This window comes from Marmota marmota, unplaced genomic scaffold (genome assembly GCF_001458135.2).
Source record: "Marmota marmota marmota unplaced genomic scaffold, marMar, whole genome shotgun sequence".
NCBI lineage: Eukaryota > Metazoa > Chordata > Mammalia > Rodentia > Sciuridae > Marmota > Marmota marmota.
In genome coordinates, this window is record NW_025999898.1 from 2,559,244 (window position 1) to 2,581,238 (window position 21,995).

The following is a 21,995-nucleotide window of genomic DNA, read 5'->3' on the forward strand; positions in this document are numbered from 1 at the left end:
GGTTGGACCACTGCCCTTCAATGTACACAGACTGCCCAAGTTCACAGCCTGGCAGGAAGCAAGGAGAGAAGCCAAACTTTCTTTGCCTGGCTCTGTACATCTTCCCCCACCCCCTCCCCAGCCTGCCCTTCCCCCACTTACCAAACCCAGTCAGGATAAAAGACCCCACCAGCATAATTGCTGTCTGCAAGGTGTCCGTGTAGATCACAGCTGCCAGGCCCCCTAAGCAGGCAAGAAGACAACATAGGTGACCTCATGTGGAAGACTGCCTCCTATCACCCATCCCAACCTCTACTTCTTGTACACAAATCTGAGAAACCTCCCCATCCCTGGTCACCAACCTGCCTTTCCTCCCCACCCTTTACAGTATTCTGCTATTTAAAAGTGTGTTCTCAACCTCCGCTTTTCACAGAAATGTTCTCAAGGCCTTAGGGAAAGGAGAATGTTTCTGAAGAATGTGATTTGACCATGTTAAGCCAAGGGATGGGTCAAAGGAGATGGCTGCTCTATAGTAAGAGAAAGTAGCTTCCAAATGAAGGCAAAGAAGAGCAAAGAGCTGACTAGGGAGATGCCTGGGAACATTACCAAATTGCCACATTTCAGAGGGCCACTTCTATGTCCATTCACTGTTTCTCAGACTATCTGAGTAACTTTAGTCCTCAAAGATATGGAGCCCCAATTCAGCTGTAAGTTTCATTGTTGGTCTTGACTTTCCCAAACTAGGCAAAGTGACACCTCTGCATCCCTTTCTCCCTCCTACAGTAGCTCCCAGTCCCCATGATATCAAATCCAAGGCCTCTGTACCTCATTTGAATTATCAAGCCTATGGCCCACACTCGCCCCCATTACTCCTCAGTGGCCACTCTCCTTCAGCCAAGTGCATCCTCTTGCTTACCTTGCCTCCACCTCATGGCCTACCATTCCTACCTCCATTCTCAGTTCTCACATTCTTGCACCTGAAACTCCTCTGATCTTCCCAATTTAGTCACATTGTTTCTACAATCTGCAGGGTCAAGCTCTCCCTGAGGTCCTGTAAGAAGTTGCCCTATCCTTGCCATTACTGGAGATTTCTGAGACCACTCAGGTAACTACTAGTAGATACCCAGAAAATGCCCATTCTCAAACTGTTTCCTGGGTGTATCTCTCTTCTTCAAGAAATGCCTAATACTGGGCTGAACTTGAGATGCTGGTTCACTTGAACAGACTCACCTGTGATTGTGTAAAGCCCAGTGATTGCTAATAAGAGAAAGATGGCCAGGTATATATCCAGGCCCAAAGCCAGATTGATGAATATGGCTCCAGAGAAGATGTCTGCCTGGAAGAAAAGGAGAGGCAGGTTAGAAGTGGCAGAAGCCTGTTAGCCACAGGGTGCATACTGTATTCCCAAGCTTTATTCAGGAGGATAATTTGTATCCAGAAAAAGGATTTCATGGTTAAAAAGGTGGAAAATGCTAAATTTTAAAAGTTAAGGCATTTTTTTTTTTGCCACACACCTTCTCTGAACCTTTAGTATACGTCATTTTCTGTGAATCCATAGAAGGCAAACATGAGCACAGTATACAACTTCACCAACTTATTTAACTTTTGCCAAGGAGTAACTATTAACTATTGATGTTCCTCCTAACTCACCTGTAGACTGCTGCTCTTGGCTATTATCCATAATTTACACCTCAATGTACACAAGTCTGTCAGATCTATTCCCAAACACAAGTTTTTGTGCCAAAGAATCCATGAGTGGGGATCCCAACCCCAACTGAAGAATGGAGAGAACTTTAGAAAGATTATAATTTCATCTTCCTGACCCAGAAGGAGTTCATCTTGACTCAAACTTTCAGGGAAATTGTTCCATTTATTTCTCCTGAACTCAATATATTCTTGGTGAAGTTCTTCCATGACCTCTTTCTCCTTGTGTCTCTCAGCCCTCTCATAATTAGCCTTCTACCTGGCTGGATGATGTAGTTGCTAATATACAACAGCAGAGGGCGTAAGGATCAACCAAAATCAATTTTCATGTCATCTCCAAAATACTGCACTACCAGGAAAGATTAATATTAAGGAATGATCATGGTGAATCTTTTCAAACATTTAGACAAAGAATAAGGTTGTCTTCCCCTAGATGGAGATGACTGAGATGTTTTATTGCATAGAATCATTTCAGGGCATGCAAAAATTGCCGAGCCAGAGTCCTGGGGAACAGGTCAATAGAGTTGGACTCACCCTCTCTCAGTCTCATCTCCTCTCTCCCCCTCTACTGCAGCTCCTCAGTTCTCCCTAGTGGCTGAGATGCCCCACAACACCCTCCTGTCCTGCTGCTAGATTTGAATGTGTCCTCCAAATGTTCACTTGTTGAAAACTTAACCCCCAAATCCTTATGTTGATGATATTTAAAGATGGGACATTTGAGAGGTAATTAGGATTAGAAAACACCACAAGGACAGGAGCTCCATAATAGTGTTGACTTTATAAGGACAAGAAGAGAGACTGTACTTTCCAGGCTCCTTATCACCCTGTGATCCACATGTTAGGAACAGCAAGGAAGCCCTCACCAGATGCCAGTGCTGTGCCCTTGAACTTCCCAGTTTCCAAAACTATAAGAAATTGATCTTTATAAATTATGCAATCTCAGGTATCCTGTTATAGTAACTTAAAACATACTAAGACACCCTCCCAATGGAATCTCCTCACTACTGTCTCTCTTATTTGCCTCTATTATTTGGTATAATGTAATTTCATACTTATGTGCTAATGTTTGAGCCCAGGAGAATGAATCAACCCCCCACTCCCAAGATGGGCTTCTGAGGAACCCATGACTTAGTTCCAGTCATCCAGATCTTCCCTGAAGATTCTCATTCAAGAGACTTAATGCTATCATCATTCTTGGTGAAGGAGGATAGGCAGAGCTAGGAGGTGGGAAGAGAGAGGATGATTTAGAAATTCACCCTCTCACTGGAAGCTGGTGGTCAGAGGACCTGAGTTTTAGGTACATCACTGAGTAACCCTAGGCAAAACATTTTGCTTCTCTACTTCTCAGTGCCTTTAAAGCAGGAAGTCTTGCCTCCAGATGGTTGTCTCAGTGGCTGGAAATGGGAAAGGACTGCAGCCAAGGAAAACATTCCCCAACAAGATCCTGGATGGATGCATCCTGCCCTCTGTAGCAGCCCAAGAGGAGGAAAGAACCCCTGCTGTACTCTTTGCTTGCTAAATGTAAATAACCACTTTTTTCTGATTGCATATTTGAAATTGTGATGAATACTCATAATACCAGTTCCTCCCATCCCATGCCTCCAAACAGTTACATGAAATTATGTAAATTAAAGGGGTCCTATTCAAGATTACAGCAGGATGCTGTCAAATTCACACACTTTTGATTTGGTGGATTAGCTAACAAACACAAATGAGCTATAAAAAGAGGCTGCTACTATTGCCTTAGAAATGCCCACAATTGGCTTATTTTCCATGGAAGGTAATTTTTAGTGCTTTAGGATAACATATCATTGTAGACTGTGATTCTCTCATTAATATTTGCCTTACCATCATTAAGTCTCAGACAAGTATTACACAACCCCAAGATAATTCTATAAATGAAGTTTATAAAGACTTCTTGAAGTGTTGAACTCATAGAAATATTGTTCTATGACATTCTATTTCCATCTAGTAAAGATAAAGAATTCTAAGAAAACTTCCCTGGTGAATAAATTCTTTCTCCCATGAGTCATTCCCAACTCCAAAATAGATTCTGCCCTTGAAACCCCAAATATCAGCAGAAACACCTGGGGTTATGATAGCTGAGTTTATGAAAGTGACTGTATTTGAGTGAACTCACTTTAGCCTGGGGTTTCTGGCATTAGTCTTTGGGTGCCTCTTGATGCCCTAATTTCATGCTTCACTACTAGGTTCCCCCCCCCTACTTTTCCAGAGAATTTTATAGTTTACTAAGATGCCCATGTTATTTTGATCCTCAAAACAACATTGAAAAGTAGGGAATCACTTTTCTGTGATATTTTCTGTAAAGTCATTTTAACCATTTTTTTTAAATTGACTTTTAAAATAAAATAAAATTTTAAATAAAATAATGTGTGTGATTTTAAAACAAACAGCATGGGAAGTTATATATTGAAAAGTAAAATATTAAATGCTGAAAAATCATCACTCTGCCCAAAGGTGAACACTGTTGAGAGCTTTTTGTCTACCAGTTATTTTTAAATAGTTTGCTGAAATTTAGATATTAACAGTTATGTTCTCCATACCCTAAATGTAATAATGCTGAAGTCAAAAATTGAAAAATGTTTAAAATTTTTGCTAAAATCAAGGGGAAATATAACAAAATGGTGTGAGTATTTTTTTTGTACATGTAGGAGGAATTTGCTGGAGATCAAACCCTTTGCACTAGCTAACAAATGCTCATCTCTGAGCTAAATCCCAGGCAGTGTGCACATTCTGATTGGATCTTTATAATAAAAGAATACACAAAATATAGAAAATATTGAAATATGAAAATGAAATGTTTGTATTATTATATGATTATGGGTGTTTTCCCACCCTAAGATTTTCTTAAATAACTTGCAGTTTCAAAAGTGGAACAGAAATTTTTTAAATATTCTTTAAGGATAAATGGGTGTGGGGGGATGTAGTAAAAATATAAAAATAAAGATGGTAAGAATACATATGAAGTTCAAGTTAAGGTTTACCTTTTAGGAAGGAGGGGACTGGGATCAAGAGAAAGATCAGAGAAAAGGATACATATAAGTTATGTTTTATTTCTTTTTAAAAATGATAAATTGTGTCAGGTGTGTTGGCACACATCTGTAATCTCAGTGACTCAGGAGAATTTCAAATTCAAAGACAGTTTCAGCAACTTAATGAGACTTTGTCTCAAAATGAAGAGCTAAGAGCAGTGGAGAAGATGTAGCTCAGTGGTAAAGCTCCCTTCCATTCAATCCCCAGTACCACAATAAATTAATAATATATAGTTAGATCTATAAAATTTGAGTGGATAGATATTAAGGCGTTTGTGATATGATTATTCTTTTGCTTTTCTGTATGTTTTAAATATTTCATTAAATTATTTTTATTTAGAAAAGCAAAGGACTGCATAGGAAATACACCATAATAGTGGTATGGTAATAGCCCTGAGAACAATGGTGATATAGCCCCAGGAAATACAAACAAGGACATTCACTTATCATGTGTAATTCATAAAACTGAGGCTTTATCTCAAGTGATCATGCATATTTGAATAATACATAGCTTTGATATAAAAGGAGTATTCTATAATCCTCTGAGGTAATTTGTTTCACATGTAATCATCCCAGATTTCTCCTTTCCTACACTACTGTAAAATGCCTTAAGAAAAAGATAGAGAAAAGAGAAAAAAGAAAGGAAAGAAGGAAAAAAGGAAGGAAGCAAGCAAAGAAAAAAAGAAGAAGAGAAAAGAAAAAAAGGGAGAGAGAGTTGGAAATTTCCCTGATGTTGCTAAAGAAAATCAACTCAAAGTGAAATAGAAAGTATGGTCCTCTAGGTTAAGGGATTGGCAATTTTTTCCCTGTAAAGAGTCAGGTATGAAATGTTTTAAGCTTTTCAAGCCATATCATTATTCCAGCTCTGCAGGTGAAACATGATAGCATCATAGACAACATAAACAAATGGGCTTTTCTGTGTTCCAAGAAAACGTTATTTACACGAGCAAATAGTAGGTTGATTTCTCCCAAGGGCTTTGAAAGTTTAGCTGATCAGTTTCCATGGGACTCTTAGGGAACAATAAAAATTCAGACCCTAACTAGAAAATATTTGGGAGTAACTGAGTCTGATATTGGTGAGCCTTCTGTAGGTTGTTTGGCTTCAGTGAGGATGTTTTTAAGATGCTGTGATCTGTCATGTGTGTTTGCTGTCCATTGTGGTTCTAAGATGTATCTGAGCACCCAATAAATCCTACCTGGCAATGAGGTTTCAGATGGAGAAGCATCATTACTCAAATTTCTCTTTCTATCTGTGAATGTGAACAGCCAAGGTAATAAGCATTCAAATCTTAAGCAAAAGCCAAAGCTTTTATTTTTACCCAAGGATCCCAAATGGACAGCAGAGTTGCAGTAAAAGTTCATTGCAGTCATGATCTGTGATAATAACTTAGGTAAATACAAACAAGGACATTCAGTTATCACATGTAATTCATAAAATCTGAGGCTTTATCTCAAGTGACTGCACATATTTGAATAAGATGCACCATGCCAAGAAACCTCCAGAACAAAATGCTTCTCAGAGCTTGATAAGGAAGGTGCTCAAAGGAACCAATAAAATGCAGAAGTTCATAAAAAGACAATCAGTTCAGGGTCTCTGAGTTGGAAAGAATATGACCTCAAGATGGCAGCCATAGCAAAGGCTCCACGACACCACTACCCACACACCTGCAATATGCTTTGCTGTCTACCACCAATTCTATACATATTGAATTTCTGTGTCTTCTCAAAACCTTCCTGGCAAGTCTCTAGCTGTTCTTGGTTTGTATATGGATCCCACAAAGCCTTCTCTCCTCTCTTGTCATCTATCACAAACCATCTGTACACACACACACACACAAACACAAATACACAAATTAGTTAATCTTTGTGTGTAATGCAAACTATACCTACTACTAGTATACTCAGTTACTTTATTAACTAATAGTTCTTTTCTTTTATCCATGATCCCTGCACTCCTGTGTACTGGGCTGCTAGCAGGTACAATTGACATCAATGTATTTCTTTTGTTTTCATGTCTGAATTCTGTGTATGTATTTCTCTATAAAATTTCAAGTTCTACACCCCATGGTAAACCTGAAGCCAGCCAAATGTACAGCCAAAGCCTTGTCTCTCTGCACACATCTCCCTCCTTCAGGACCTCCACACACCCAGCGTACAATTGATGTTTTCTTGTCACAGTCCTTTCAGATCCTTCTCTCACCAACTCGTTTATATTATGAGATTCATTTAACTGCTTCCCTTAATTTTTCATGCAGTCTTAAGTTTTAACCCTCTCTGTACTGGAGGAATGAAAGAAAGAAGACTCATAAGGTCAAAAGATTTAAATCAGTGTCAAGAAACCTGCTTTTCATCCTGGTTCTGCTCCTCTTTAACCCCCAAAAGTCCCTTTCCCTCCCTAAACCTCATTTGCCCATCTATAAAATGATAGCTTAAGACAAAGGACTAGCTGATCTATCCCATTTCATCATTTTCCACCTTCATTTTATGTAAGCACAGTGCGAAAGTGTGAAACCACAGACTTTGAGACTAGACAGACCCAGATTCCAATCCTGTCTTTGCCTTATGCTAGATGGGGAAAATTACCTAATTTCTCTGAGGCTTCATTTTCTCTTCTATGAAGTGAAAAGTATAAAAAAAGAAATCCCTACCAATGTGGTACACATATGAGAACAAGAGATAGTGGAAGTAAAGGCCCTACTGAAGACTAAATAAAAATACTGGCACTAAAAGCAGCTATCATCCTTCTTAAGCATTTGTCAAGGGATTATGTTTGGGCAACAGATGGAACAAATATGATGTTTATTAGCGCTTCTAGTAGGGAGCACCAGGAATTATACAGAGAGGCATCAGACAATGCCATGCCCTGATTCAAAAGCAAAATTTCGAAAAAAACTGATGCTAGGAAACATTCCTCATCAAGATCTGAGCAGAAAGAGGATGCCCCTCACCTACCTGGGGACTCTCAATCCAAGGAGGTTTAATCAGTAACCTGAAAAATAGGTGGGGTGACAGGGAAGGCAGGAAGAGAGGTTGGCCATTTATTTATATGACTACCCCTATACCAGCTCCAAGGGCAAAGAGTGCCCTTTCCATGGCAACAGCAGTCAACAGACTTTCACCAGCTTGAACTGTGGACTTGGAGAATGTTTGCCTCTGAAAAGGGGAAACCCATTACCCTTCTCTATGTGCTCAAGAGACTGGTACCACTTCACAAGCTGGACTGAGGGGCAATTCCATCACCAGCTTCCTGCTACTTTTAGAGTGACCTTTCCACCCTCCTGCTTATCTGCTTTTTTCTCATCTTAGATTAGTGTCCTCCCCTCCCTTATGAAGCTAGGGTCTGATGTCTTCAGCCCTACCAGCACTTTCCAGTCTAGGCCAGTCTGACATCCAGTGCAATAACACTGAAAAGGCCAGAGTTTTCATCTTGTAGCTAAAAACTAACCCTGAAGGAGAAGAGGAGAATGAAAAGGAGGGAGAATCCTCCTATTAGTGGAGAAAGCACAAAAGCACTAGTCAGAAGGCTGGCACAGGTCAAGGATAGTAGGAGAGCAGTCAGAAAGGAGGGAGAATGATTTCTGGTTGTCAGTCCCAACTCCTGAGACAAAACTCTATCAGCTTTATCAGTGAGAGCATGTTCAAAGCCTTTCATGGAAAACAACCGTGTCTTCAACAAATGGTGCTGGGAGAACTGGATATTCACGGGCAACAGGATGGAGTTGGATGCCTATCTCACACCAAACACAACAATTAACTCCATAGAGATGAAACCTGAAGGTAAAAGCTAAAGCTATGAAACTCAGTAGAAAACGTGTAGACAAATCTCCAAAACCTTGGATTTGGCAATGGAATCTTAGAAATTATACCAAAAGGATTAAAAAAAGGAAAATAGATAAATTGAACTTCACCAAGATTTAAAACATTTGTGCATCAAAGGATATTATTAATAATGTGAAAAACAACCTACAGAATAAGGGAACACATTTTCAAGTTACATATCTGATAAGGATCTGGGATCCAGAATATACAAGGATGTTTTTACAACTGAACAACAAAAAGGCAGGAAAAAATCTAAATTTTTAAAAAAATGTACATGTAGGCCAGGACAGGAGGGTAATAATACAGAAAGCAAAAATAATTCTGGTAGATTTTCTTTAAAGAAACAATAACCAAACACAACCTCATTTGGATTCTGAGTCAAACTAACTAATTAAGAGAGTGTTTTTGAGATAATCAGGAAATTTTGGTTATGGAATAGCTATTAAACAACCTAAATTTTGAAATCATTATAATTTTAGGTAGACATTATTATAATAGCACAATAGTTATGAATTTAGGAAGCCAAAGGTACATCCTGAAGAATTTACAGAGAAATGACATGATCTCTAGGATCTGTTGTAAAATATTGCTGAAAAAATGGCTAAATATTGATAATTATTAAAGCCAAATGATTAATACTAGATATATGAGTACTCATATTCTACCTCTGTTTATGTATGTTGCAAATGTTACTTAATTATGATGTTGTCTCAGCTTTAAGTAATCAGAAAAATGAAAGCACTGGCAACTGTTTTTTTTTTTCCCCAATGCCCTGCTTAGCTACAGTAAAGACTCACTTCAAATCCAACCCACCTCAGATATTAGCAAGGGCAGATCTTTTGCAAAATGCTGAGATTGGTTTAATCTCTCCTTTGGTGCTGGATGGGGTAGGATAAGAAAAAGGAGAAAAACTAAATAGTACTCTATTGTGTGTACGTATACCACATTTTCTGTACCCATTCATTTGTTGATGGGTACTTAGGTTGATTCCATGTCTTGACTATATGAATCATGTTGCAATTAACATAGGAGTTTGTTTTTTTGTTTTGTTTTGCTTTTTGACATATTCAAAAATTCAAATTTGTACCAAACACGTTGACTAGGCTGGATGTGACCTTCATCATGCTCTTCACCTAGACTGTGCCAAAGATTATAGCTGTAAGTCTGCTAAATGTTCTCCCAGTTCCTTCCTGCAAATTCTAATCACATTCTGATATTACTTCCTCTGCCCTGAATTTTTTTGGCACATTAATTTCATTTCCTTTGAATATATACCTACAAATGAGATTGCTGGATCATATGGTATATCCTAATTCCTTAACTCCCTCTTAATTTTCTATTAAGAACAGCTTTCACTGAAAATTCGTAAACCAGTTATGTTCCCAACCTGTGCCACAGTGGGGAACAAGGAGTTCCACTAAACTTCACTGGCTCTTTGATGCATGAAACAGGACTTTACCCTGAGCAGCAAGAAAGCTTATGGAACCAAGTTCATAGAGACACATAGAGCTGCCTCTTGGTGAATGACAGTGGGCAGCTTCTGAGGCAGCCAGGACCCAGTCCACTGTGCAGCATACTCACCGAGATCTTAGTGAATATATAGAGCAGCAGGGACAGAACAGAAAGGTAAATCTGGATCCGCTTGCCTCCAAACCTCTTCCGCAGGTACTCTGGCATTGTCACCACCTGCATAGAATGCAAGAGAGGTCATCACCAGCTAGAGTGACCAGAGAGCCCAGAGAACACAGAAAAAATGAGAGCCATCTTGGTGTTAGAGTCATAATAGTATGGTCAAGGATTCATTATCCTTGTTGGCCTGGGAAATCTGCAAAGTGGCCAGGTGACCACAGACATTCAGCCATTTGCTCATTTCAATCTCACCTGCCCTACCACTATAGGAGTAGTTAGGCATTATCCCAGAACATAGAAAGTGCCAAATAAACACCTGTTTTTGAATGAATACATAACTGGACTTAACTAAGGAAGCAGATCATTGTCCTGAAGAGGAGGGCAAATGTATATATAGATATAGACATATAGAGAGGGATATATTCCTATATAGAGCACCTACTGAAAAACAAGACATCATAACATGGATGGCATCTTGCCAGTGTACCAAACTAGTCAACTAGATTGGGTGTGAACTTCACTATGCTCTTCAGATAGGCAGTGCCAAGTATTGTGCTGTAAGTCTGCCCAAATGTTCTCCCAGTTCCTTCCTGCAAATTCTAATCACACTTTCGATATTACTTTCTCTGACCCGAGCCTCTTGTCCTCTGGAACCAAACATATCACCATCAATCTGTGAGTCTATAGAAGATATAGCACCCTCCCTGTTTTTCCCACATTGCTTTTAGCTCCTAATATGTAAATTTACATATAGGAGGTGCTTATTATATCTCACTGAACAGGTATGTAAAATGTCTGAGAGACATAGTCAGGAGACCAAGAATGCATTTGATAGTTGAGTACCAGCTGCATGCTCAGCAAATAAGAACTACTGATGTACATAAATAAAGAGGAAAAAAACAGTTCTTTTTCTCAATCTGCTTCCTTTCTAGAGGCAGAATATTGACATAGTTGTACATCAAGAGCAAATGCATGGCCATGTAGTACAGGGACACACCCAGAGTGAGGGGACAGGATGTTTCAGAGGGGTTTGAATAGTGTGGGATTTCTTAGGAAACCTTCTCAGAGGGAAGAGTCATGAGTCTTGACAGAAAAGAGCCAGTGTCATTGTTCAGTGCCCCTAGGGAGCCAGAAACTATTTTACAACCTAGAACTAAAAGCAAACACAGGTTATCTTTGCCATTTATTCCACAAAGTCTCCTCTGTCATCCAGAAGGATCAAATTCACGTGTGTGTGTGTGTGTGTGTGTGTGTGTGTGTGTATCAGCAGGGAATGGAACAACAGAGTGGGTACTTACCCCAGCCTTTATGTAAATGGGAACAAATATCCAGCCCAGCACAACCACCAAAAACAGGGCCTGAAACCAAAAGAAGAGGTAGATTCAAATCAGGAGGAACCTTAACCCATCCCTACTTACCTGAAGGACCCCTCAGCTACTGCAGAAAAATCACCCAGCACTTTCTTTTTTGGACTGAAGAACAACTCTTAGGTGGCCATTAGAGACTGTAGGATGCCTTAGTTGCCCAATTGGCCCAAAGAAACAGAAACTGGGCAACAGCAGAGGAATCCCAGGAAGCTACTGCTATCATCACAGCCCTGGGCCCCAGCCAGAGGAATGAGATCTCCTTTGACTCTTCCTTGTATTACACAGGGGTAAAATACCATTTAGAGAATAATAATAATAATAATAATAATATCTGGGGATAAGCATTTCCAAACTTCTAACATGGCTAGAAAGGTACTGGGGCCTCATCTTTTTAACACCAAAAGGAAAGAGAAAAAATACTCTTACCATCCTTCCAGTGTATCTCCCATGCTACTCTGGTGGAAGGAAAACAGAATGCCTGGGCTCCTAAAGCCATGCTCCTCCATCTGCATCCCAGGATGGCTCTGAGGAATCCCTTAGTATTTGAAGCTCCTCTGGACATCAGTTGACCTGGCTAAGTGCTAAGGTTCTGCTATAGTTTGGGTATTGTTTAGCATGTCCCCTAAAGGTTCTGTATTAGAGGCTTAGTCCTCAGCATAGTGGGAGGTGGTGGAACACAGTATGAGGCGGAGCATAGTACGAGGTTCTTAGGTCACTGTGGGTGCTGCTCATGGAAGGGATTAAGGTAGTTCTGGAGTGACCCCTTGGTAGTTATAGAAAGTGCTATAAATGCCTGACTCTGGCCCCACCCATCTCTCTGACTTCTTATTTTGGGTGATATTACCTCTCACACACAATGCTGCTATTGTCTTCCACCAGGAGATGCCACAGTCAAGTGGGTCCCTCACAAGGACCTGCAACATGCTACTTGGACTTTTGACTTTCAAAACCATGAGCTAAATAAACCTCATCTTCATAAACTTAGCTGACATCTGGTATTTCATAATAGTAACTCAAAACAGACAAGTACAGGTTCTTTTCCACTTCTCCAACACAGTGGCACTGATGCTACTCACATTCCATTCAAAGGCTCCAGTGGCGATCCCTGAAGCTGCTCCAGTCCCAGCTAGCCCCACGAAGTGGCCACTTCCAATGTTACTGGCAAAGAGAGAGGCTCCAATCTGGAAACACAAAGATAAAGTCAGGTGAAGACTCTATACATGAATGGGACATTCCGGGTAGGCCAAAGAAAGAAGAAACATGCCAGCCAAAAGAGGACAACTGAAACTTTGTGCTAGAATTTGTTGATACCACAAGCTCCCAAGGCAGACGTGGGGACTTGGGAAATAGTGGAGATGAAAGGAAAGAATTGGCAAAGGAGCAGATGATCCCCATATCAGATCATCTGTAAGTCTTTTGTGAGCCTAATGTCCACTAGTGAAGATGATGGGAAGACATACATCATGCCAGGATCCTCTAAAAGTCCCCCGCATTCAGGGCCTGTACCATTCATGTCTGTGTTCTCAGCATGCCTGGGGGCTTCGAGCCTTGTCCAACATTGGCTTTCAGTAAATATAGATAATGTTCTTAAAAGGAATTATTTAAAAGAAGCCTCTGGGTCTTGGTCACCTTGTCAAAGAACAAGGGGCATGGAGCTGATAATTTCAGAGTGATTCCTACTAAACTATGTAATTTCATGTGGTGCCAAGTAGCAAAAGATAATATTAATAATAACACCAATTTTCTAAATCCATAAAGTATTTTTATTTTTAAAAAAGGGCACAGTGGTGCACACCTGCAATCCCAGCAGCTCAGGAGGCTGAGGCAGGAGGATCACAAGTTCAAAGCCAGCCTCAGCAATAGCGAAGTGCTAAGCAACTCAGTGAGACCCTGTCTCTAAATAGAATACAAAAAATAGGGCTGGGGATGTGGCGCAGTCATTGAGTGCCCCTGAGCTCAATCTTCGGTACTGAAAAAAGGTGGGGGGCGGGTGCTGAGATTGTACAGAAAATGCACAAAACACTGCAAAGATATACATATCTAAAGACATAGATTAGATTTCAGATTGGAAGGACATATTTAAATACCAAAGAGTGGAAATCTAAAAGGAGAAAGGAGAATGTGACTGTGAATAGGAGTCACAGAAGAAAATACCAAATGAAATAGGAGGGATCTTTGCACTGACCAATCCTAATACTGTGCCACCAACTTAATTGCATCTGAGATCCAGAATAACTCCAGAGAGTTCTAGAGTCTTCCTATAAGCAGGAGCATAAGGAACAAAATCATTTGATAAGTACAAAATATGTACAGATGCTTTTCAACTTACAATGTGGTTATGTCCTAATAAAGCCATCCTAAATTGAAAATATTTTAAGTCCAAAATGCATTTATTTAATGAACCTGACCTGTTGAACATCGCAACTCAGTCTGGTATATTTTATTAAAAACTATATTGAAAGTGAAAAACAGAATGGTTGTACTGGCACAGTTTCATACCACAATAAAGTTGAAAGCATTATTAAGTTAAGTGATCATAAGTTAGGGACCATCTGCATAATTATCCCCATCTTTGCTAAACAGATAGAAGGATGTTTGTAGTTGTTTGTTTATTTTCCTTAAAAAGATCCAAATCTGGAAGAAAATATGTATTTCCCCAAAGAGAGATTACTCCAAGAAACTGTCCTAACTATACCAGCCCATTTCCCCAATATAAGGCAGATGGAGCTCAGTGCCAAATGCTAAGTCATAGGACAGGGATATCTCTGAAGGCCCAGGCAAAAGGAGGCTTTAGAATGATGAGGAGGAAACAATGGTGTAAATGCATTCATTCATTGGCCCAAACAATGTTAACTTAGCAGCTATTAAATGTGTCTAGTGCTATTCTAGGCACTGGAGATTGAGCCACAAATAACATAGATGAAAATATTCACAAGAAGCATAGTAAATAAATAACACAGAAAGAAAGGTCAGAGAGTGGTTAAGTGCTGCAAAGAGAATAAAGTAGGGGGAGCATGACAGAGAGGTTAAGTGTCAGAGAAAGTCCCTTGGTGGAGGCAATCTTTAAATTGGGATCTAAAGGATACAAGCTACCTGTGCAGAGGTCAGGGAGAAATCATTCCAACAAAGCAAAAACCTCCAAGTGGGAGAGGCATGCATGGTTGAGAGGCATAAAGACCAGAGGAGAGTAGAGTAAGGTAGGCCAGGAAGAAGGTGGTGTGAGATGAGCCTGAATAGTCAGGAGGCGCTGGGTAATGGAGATGCTGGTAAGCCAGGACAGGAGAAGTGGATTTTATTTTAAGTAGATGGGAAGCCAGTAGAGGGTTTTAAGCAGAGGACTGACAAGATCTGGTTTGTTTGTAAGGATATCTCTAAATTATGTGTGGAGTATAGGGTTGGAGGGGTGAGGAGAAAACTGAGAAACCAGGTGTGAGGCTATCTCTACATCTAGGTAAGGATGGATGGTGGGTTTATCTAGGTTGGTAGGAGTGAGATAAAGTCAAGCAGAGAGGTTGGGGGTAGGTTTTACAAAGTCAACAGGCTTTATTGATGAATTTGATAAGAAAAAGAGTAACTCTATGATTTAGATTTGAATAACTGAGTAGACGCCATTCATTTAGAATGAGGAAGCTGGGAAAGCAGGTAGTTTAGAGATATCAGCCTGTGTCTATTCAAAGCTTGATGGGGATAAAAGTCTACTTTTAATAAAAAGAATGTTCCTAAAATGGCCCAAATCTAGAATAAAACATGTATCTCCCAAAATACTGTTTACTCTGAGGAACTGTCCTAACGATAACCGGTCCTGATGCATTATCTTTTCATTTATCATCAGTCACTTGATAAATTATTAAGCCTAATGCCATACTATTATGGACAATTTAGAACTTAATTATCAGAATGATTAACTGGATTAGATTAATCTTAAATTCAAGAGGTCCTCTCTAATATCCCTCACTTGAAGGGAGATGTTGGACTTTAAGACATCTCAGGCTGTCCTGTCCCTGCCCAACAATCGAGTGAGATAAAATGTAGATAGGAGTGCTTTGGGTGCTAGAAGGTTTTGGGACCAGGTTAGTTTCACTTCTGTCAGAGACACATCCTCAGTTTTTTTCTGCTCTCCTTCCTTTGACCCCAGAGCTCACAATCATTTACCAAAATGCTGACTCTACCTTCATAATGTCATTGAATCTAGCACTATCTATATCACCCTTGGCTGCCTACCATTCCCCACAACCTGACTACAAAATATTCTTCCAGATGATCTCATGGATCTCCCTCCTATCTGTCACTTCACCCACCACCCACATGGACAGTTACCTACCGATGCAAAACTTCAATCATGTCACTTCACTCTTCTTTGTTGTTATTGTTGTTAAATATACATGACGATAGAGTGTAGTTTGACATGTTACAAATACATGGAGTATAACTTATTCTAATTGAATCCCATTCTCAGATTCTCCCAGACCCTACTTCTCCCATAGACCTGCCAAGCAGTCTTACTGACAGCTTCAGGCTTAAAGACATAGTCCTAGGTATTCAGCAGGATTTCAAGGCAAAGTTCCATCCAGTGCAAAAACAGCATGGACTTAAAAATTCCAGTTGGAATGCTTTCTTTAACCCTTACTATCTGGGTGCATATAAGATCTGTGAGCCTTCCATCTTCTCTCATGACTGGCTGTACAAGAGTCAAATGAGATGCTGAATCAGTAATGACTGGCACTCAGCTGGTTCTAAACAGCTGTCCCTTCTCTCCTTTGTTCTCCCACAAGGACAATAATGTCACCCTAAAGGATATTCACAAGACCTACATTGGACACCATTAGGGACTGTCCTGTGTCCTTCCCACAAAATTTATGTATTGAATCCTTAGACCCCAATATGACTATATCTGGAGATAGGCACATAGTGGATATAATAAGATTAAAGGAAGTCATAGGGTAGGGCCTTATGATATTATAGGACTGGTGTGCTTACAAGAACAGGAAAAGATACTAGGAATCTCTTTCCTTGCACACAGGGAAAAAAAGGCCATGAGAATACAGCAAGAAAGCAGCTGGAAAGCCAGAACGAGAGGATTTGCCAGAAAACAACCCTGAAAGTTCCTTGAAGAGTTAGCCCTCAGAGTGTTAGAAAACAAATTTCTGTGGTTTAAGCCTTCCAGCCTGTGATATTTTGTTATGGTTGCCTGAGAAGCCTAAGATAGACACCATTGCTTTATCACCTATGCGCCTCTGCCAGATTGTCATACTGGTCCTCTGCTCACAGGAGCTTATTAATGATAATTTATCACAATTATTTCCTAAACACTATCTCTCCACTCCACCCATGTTCATGCCCATTTGGGAATCACACCCCCTCTAGAGAGTAACCCAATGACATGAATCATGTTCTCTGCAATTTCCTCCGCCATCCCTTCTGAATTTGGGATTTAGACTTTATCTAAAATTTCTCCAGCTTGACCTTGCTTCTGACTAGCAAACCCTCTTCATCCCCTGATGGGGTGAGAGAGGCTGTTATAAACATTTACACAGTTTTACTGCCACTGTGCTTAAGGATCTGTGTCAGACCAAACCCAGCAGGTTTGATGGGATGGTAATTGGGAAAATAACATAATGTCACACCACAAAAGGCAAAAAGACTATGTGGTTCCTTTTGCCTTTAGGCAATTAATGATCATATTTGACTGCCTATATTTCCTGTCCAACAAGGTTGGCAAAAAAGAAGATAGAGAAATTAGAGAATCTCCCAGAATTTGATGGATCCATGCATATCAGCTTGAGTCCCTCTTGCAACACCTTCCAAGTGATGGTCAGCTGCATACACATCTCTAACAAGAACTCCCCACCTTTTCAGGCAGCTGAATCTATGGTAGAACATTTAATTATTTTATTAAGACTCTCTTTACCTTGACCTGAAACTTACCCATGTCCTACTTCCACCCCAGTGATACAGAACAAGACAAATCTCTCTTCCACAAGCTCTTACTACATCTAAAGACAGAGGTAATACACTCCCCTCTTATTCTCCAATCCAAGCTTCCTCTTTCTGTATGTCTGCTTCTCCTTATCCATGGACTTGAATCTCATCACCCTGTTCTTCTCTGCTTCCCTTAGTCCCATTCCTCTCCCCAAGTGGGTCTTAAAACCAAGTAGATTAATCTAGACACGAGCTGTCCAGAATGAGACAGGGTGCCCTTCTTGCCTTTCCATCTGGCTTTAACATCCTCCAGCTCCAATTCTTTTTTAAATCTTCACGATTCTTGGCAGTACTGAAGACTGAGCCAGTTCCTCTAATTTCTAGCACTATTGGAGGATTGGTCTCTAAATTGTTTGGAATATTTAACAAGACCAGTTCTCTTCTCATTGCAATTTAGATTCTTGATAAGACCAATTTGGTTTGCCTTAATACAGTCACTTACATTTTTTTCACTCCAATCCCTCCAGGGTTTGGCACAATTTGGATGACTTCCTGTGAGCCTTCTCTAAAGGGAAAATTAATTAAACCACAAAGGAAAATATCCCAGGCAAATCATTTCTCCCCACAAATGTTGGAAACTAGTGGGGATTGCATCTATCTTTTGAACCAAAGACATTACTCTATTTAATAATAACTCCTTTAGTGCTTAACTCAGTCCTAGAGATGTGTTCCCAGAACTTGTACTATTCACAGTGCTTGGCAAACCAGGGAAATCTGCTTCCCTTTGGAGCTTGTGAGAAATGCAAACCCTCAATTGCCTCCCAGAGACTTACTGAGTGAGAGTAATAAGCACTCCACTCCACGTGATTCTTATGCACAATTAGGCTTAAGGAACCTGCTCTAAACTGTATTAGAAGTCATCATTCTCTCCTTAATGTTGGTTTGACCTCTCTTGTGAAGCAGAAGAGCAGTCCCTAGCTAAACAATTACAATGCTAAGATCTGGAGGATAAAAAGTTGGGGATAAAAGAGGCTGACTCCAAAGTCCCCTGCTTTACTTCCAGAATTTTAAAGGTCTGTTACCAGGGCATTTATCCTTCCCAGTGGGAGATACTATTACTCAAACCACATGTCAAGATATGGCATGAGGACTGAACAAATCTTTGGCCGTCTCACTTCTAAAAATCTCAGAGCTGACAGGCTCAAATTAATACTCCCAGGATATCCTATGTCACAGTAAAGTTATTGAGATATCCAAATGGAAGAGTCAAAGACTTTGTGGGAAATACTTCCACAAAAAATTTACCTTAAGAAATAGGATTATTAGGAGTTTCCAGATGGTGATCCCAACCACCAGAAACAACAAAAATGGGCTCTGATATGGCATGGAATTCACAAGAGGAATAATAGGCACTGAAGCCTCTTCACAATCAGGACAATCCTACTTTCTCCAACCCCAGCAGCCCTGCCATGTCCTGTCACATCCTCTACCTTCTGGCAAAATCACACCAACTCATGCTCTGTGCTTTCCTGACTCCTGTGTTAATGTGTTTTCTCTTCCTGAAACTCCCTCTCTGTTGAGCTCTGCCTTCCAAAACACTGTGTCAGTCATCAAAATGAGGCATAGTCCCATCTCATCACTGATACCATGCAGAGCTAATCTCTTCCCCCTCTGATCTCTTGTCCCACATGCTGTCTGTTCCACTCTCCTGGTGCATTTCACACTCTATGCTGGTACAGTAGTTCCCCCTTATTCATGGTTTCACTGATAACAAATGTTTGAATGTTCCTCTTGGGAAAACAACAGGAAGCATTGCAACCAAATGCCTTGCAGTTGCAATTCTTCCTACTGGCTGCACGAAATTGGGACTTTTCACAGGAATATGCCAAGGTACACTCTATCCTGAAGGAGAGGCAATAAACTTGGCCCTCCAGGCTTACACGGGGCTCATAAGGACAGCAGGGCATTCTAGAGAAATGTCTCTATGAGATGTCAATCTGGCACCCTGTTTAGCAGTAGTAAGAACAATACTACAAGTGGGGTGGGGAGATCTGATATTATGGGTTATTTTCTATCAAACAGACAAAATCTTTTTAATGATAATACTTGGTATTGGCAAGTAAATTTTCTCTTCCCTATATTTCTGGTATAATTCATCTTATACTATATAAGGACTTATACTATTTGGGGGACTCTATCTTAAGCAAATTATCTGACATGCAAAGATTTATTTAAAAAGAACTTCATTAGTATGTTCATTGCCATGCAACCAATACACCATATAATCCCTAAAATGTTTAAATTATGCATGTGAGCATATTTGTACATAAATTAATGAAAATATCCAAATTTCATAGTGGCTATCTTTGGAAGAAAAAATAATAAATACATTGTTTTACTTCTTTATACTTTTCCAATTTTTTCACGATGAGTTTCTTTTATTTTATAATCATAACACAGTCTTTAAACCTTTGACAATGAAAGACTACAATTCCAAGGCTCCTCTCTTAGACTCACTGGCAGAGTCTGAGAACTAAGAACAAAGTTATGTATTTGTTTTGGGGGATGTAGAAAAAGACATGAAATGTCACTAAATACTAACTACAATAATGTTTTGTGTGACAAGAAATAGAAGATGGACATCTTAATCTAGGTTATCTGATGTTAGAGTTGGAAATACCTTGGAAAAGACTATGGTTAACATTGCTATTTTCAAATGAAATTAAAATTATAGTTCAGAGGAAGATGGTGGTTAAAGTTTATACATTATCTTTATTTACACCCTAGGGAAAATAAGCCTGAGCATACTCAAGACCTCTCACCTAGGAATCAAGAATTACCCAAGGAAATGAACAGGATCACCTTTGTCTTCTAAGTTAAAGATTAGGAGCAGACAATGGATTTGGGAAAGTATGCTAAATGCTTCAAAATAGTGAGTAGAAAGGATTTTGAATGTTTACATACACACACACACACAAATAAATGTTTGAAGTGATGGATATTACAATTATTCTGTTCTGATCATTACACATTTTATATATGTATTGAAAAGTCACACTATACCCCATAAATATGTATAATTATTCCAGGTCAATTAAAAATAATAAAAATAGGGAGGGGGCATGAAGTTAGAAATGATGGTAGAATGTGATGATCATTATTATCCAAAGTACATGTATGAAGACACGAATTAGTGTTAATATACTTTGTATACAAACAGATATATGAAAAATTGTGTTCTATATGTTTAATAAAATTATAATGCATTCTGCTGTAATAAATAAATAAATAAAAGAAAAAATAATAAAAATATGTATCTTTAAACTACCCTGTATCAAAAATCATGTTTGAATGCTTTAAAGACTCACACAGCCTTCCTTCCCCTCCTACTAAGCACACTGGGAACCTTTCAACCAGGTTCTAATTTTGGCTCTGCCATCACAAACTATGTGACCTTAATTCAGTCACTTTCTGCTTTGAACCTTAATTTCCTCCATTATAAACCAAGAATAAGACTCCTTCTTACCCTAACCCACAAGGGTATTGTCGCACTTAAATGAGATGACAAATGTAAGAGACCTTTAAGAAACATTTGCCCATAAAGTAATACTATTCTGAAAAAACACTAATAATGTTTTTACATGACCTGTGTTTTTATGAAGCTTTCATTGTGTTTTTATGGAGTTCCCTGAGTTTCATCAAAGAGCCAAAGTTATCGGTTTCTCTTTGAGGGAGAAAGATCATACATCAAACGAAATTGCACTCAACAAATTTCAAGAAACTAATTTCTTCGTTAATTAATCATGTAATTTCAAGAATATCCAGAACACTGAGATGGTACCCTGTTCCCTGCTTCTGTCCTCCTCTTCAAAGGACAGGACTGCTTCTCCATCCTTCTCTGGGCTGTGCTAGACACATCCATTGGGATGTCCTCCCAAAAGTGATTCTCAAACTTTAGCACACATCACCATATGAGATTCACAATTAAATATGCATTTCACATAAGTAATGAATATGTTTTTAAGTATAAGTACATCCTGTGCAATATTTGGGATAACTTATCCTACAAATGTGTTTATTGTTTGACTGAAATTTGCATATAACTGAACAACCTGTATATTTATTCGTTAAATTTGGCAATCCTAATTAAAATCACCTAGAAGCTTTCATTGCTCTGCCTGATTCTCTAGAGTTTCTGATGCAGTAGGTCTAGGTTAGGGCTGGACAACTAGCAAGGTCTGGGTACCTCACTTAGAGAGCCCCACACTGGGAAAATAAGAAAAGGAAAGAGGAACACTGACTTTAACAGTGCCTCCAAGTGTTAGGTCATGAAGGTTAGTTCACTTTATCTTATTTAATGCCCACAAAGTTTGGTAAGGTGATATTATTCATCTTAATTTTACAGATGAGATTAAGGATCAGAGGAGTGGAGTGTCTTGCCCAAGGTCCCATAGCCAAAGGTTCTTAAAGTCCAGGAGGCAAAAGAAATGTTTCAGCCCTCCACTGACTTCCCCCTTTTCTGACA

At 39.4% G+C, this 21,995-nt stretch overlaps 1 protein-coding gene across 3 annotated transcripts in view; it reads right to left on the reverse strand.

Moving 5' to 3' along the window:
* Nucleotides 1-21,995, reverse strand: part of LOC107158499 (sodium/glucose cotransporter 1) — a 95,068-nt gene that overhangs the window by 31,898 nt on the left and 41,175 nt on the right. For all 3 annotated transcript variants that reach the window (XM_048798297.1, XM_048798296.1, XM_015504947.2), the window contains exons 3-7: nt 12,628-12,732; nt 11,483-11,542; nt 10,137-10,241; nt 1,210-1,315; nt 142-222 (exon numbers count right to left, since the gene is read on the reverse strand). In XM_048798297.1, the coding sequence (XP_048654254.1) occupies nt 142-222; nt 1,210-1,315; nt 10,137-10,241; nt 11,483-11,542; nt 12,628-12,732 (457 nt within the window). The remainder of the gene's footprint in view (nt 1-141; nt 223-1,209; nt 1,316-10,136; nt 10,242-11,482; nt 11,543-12,627; nt 12,733-21,995) is intronic.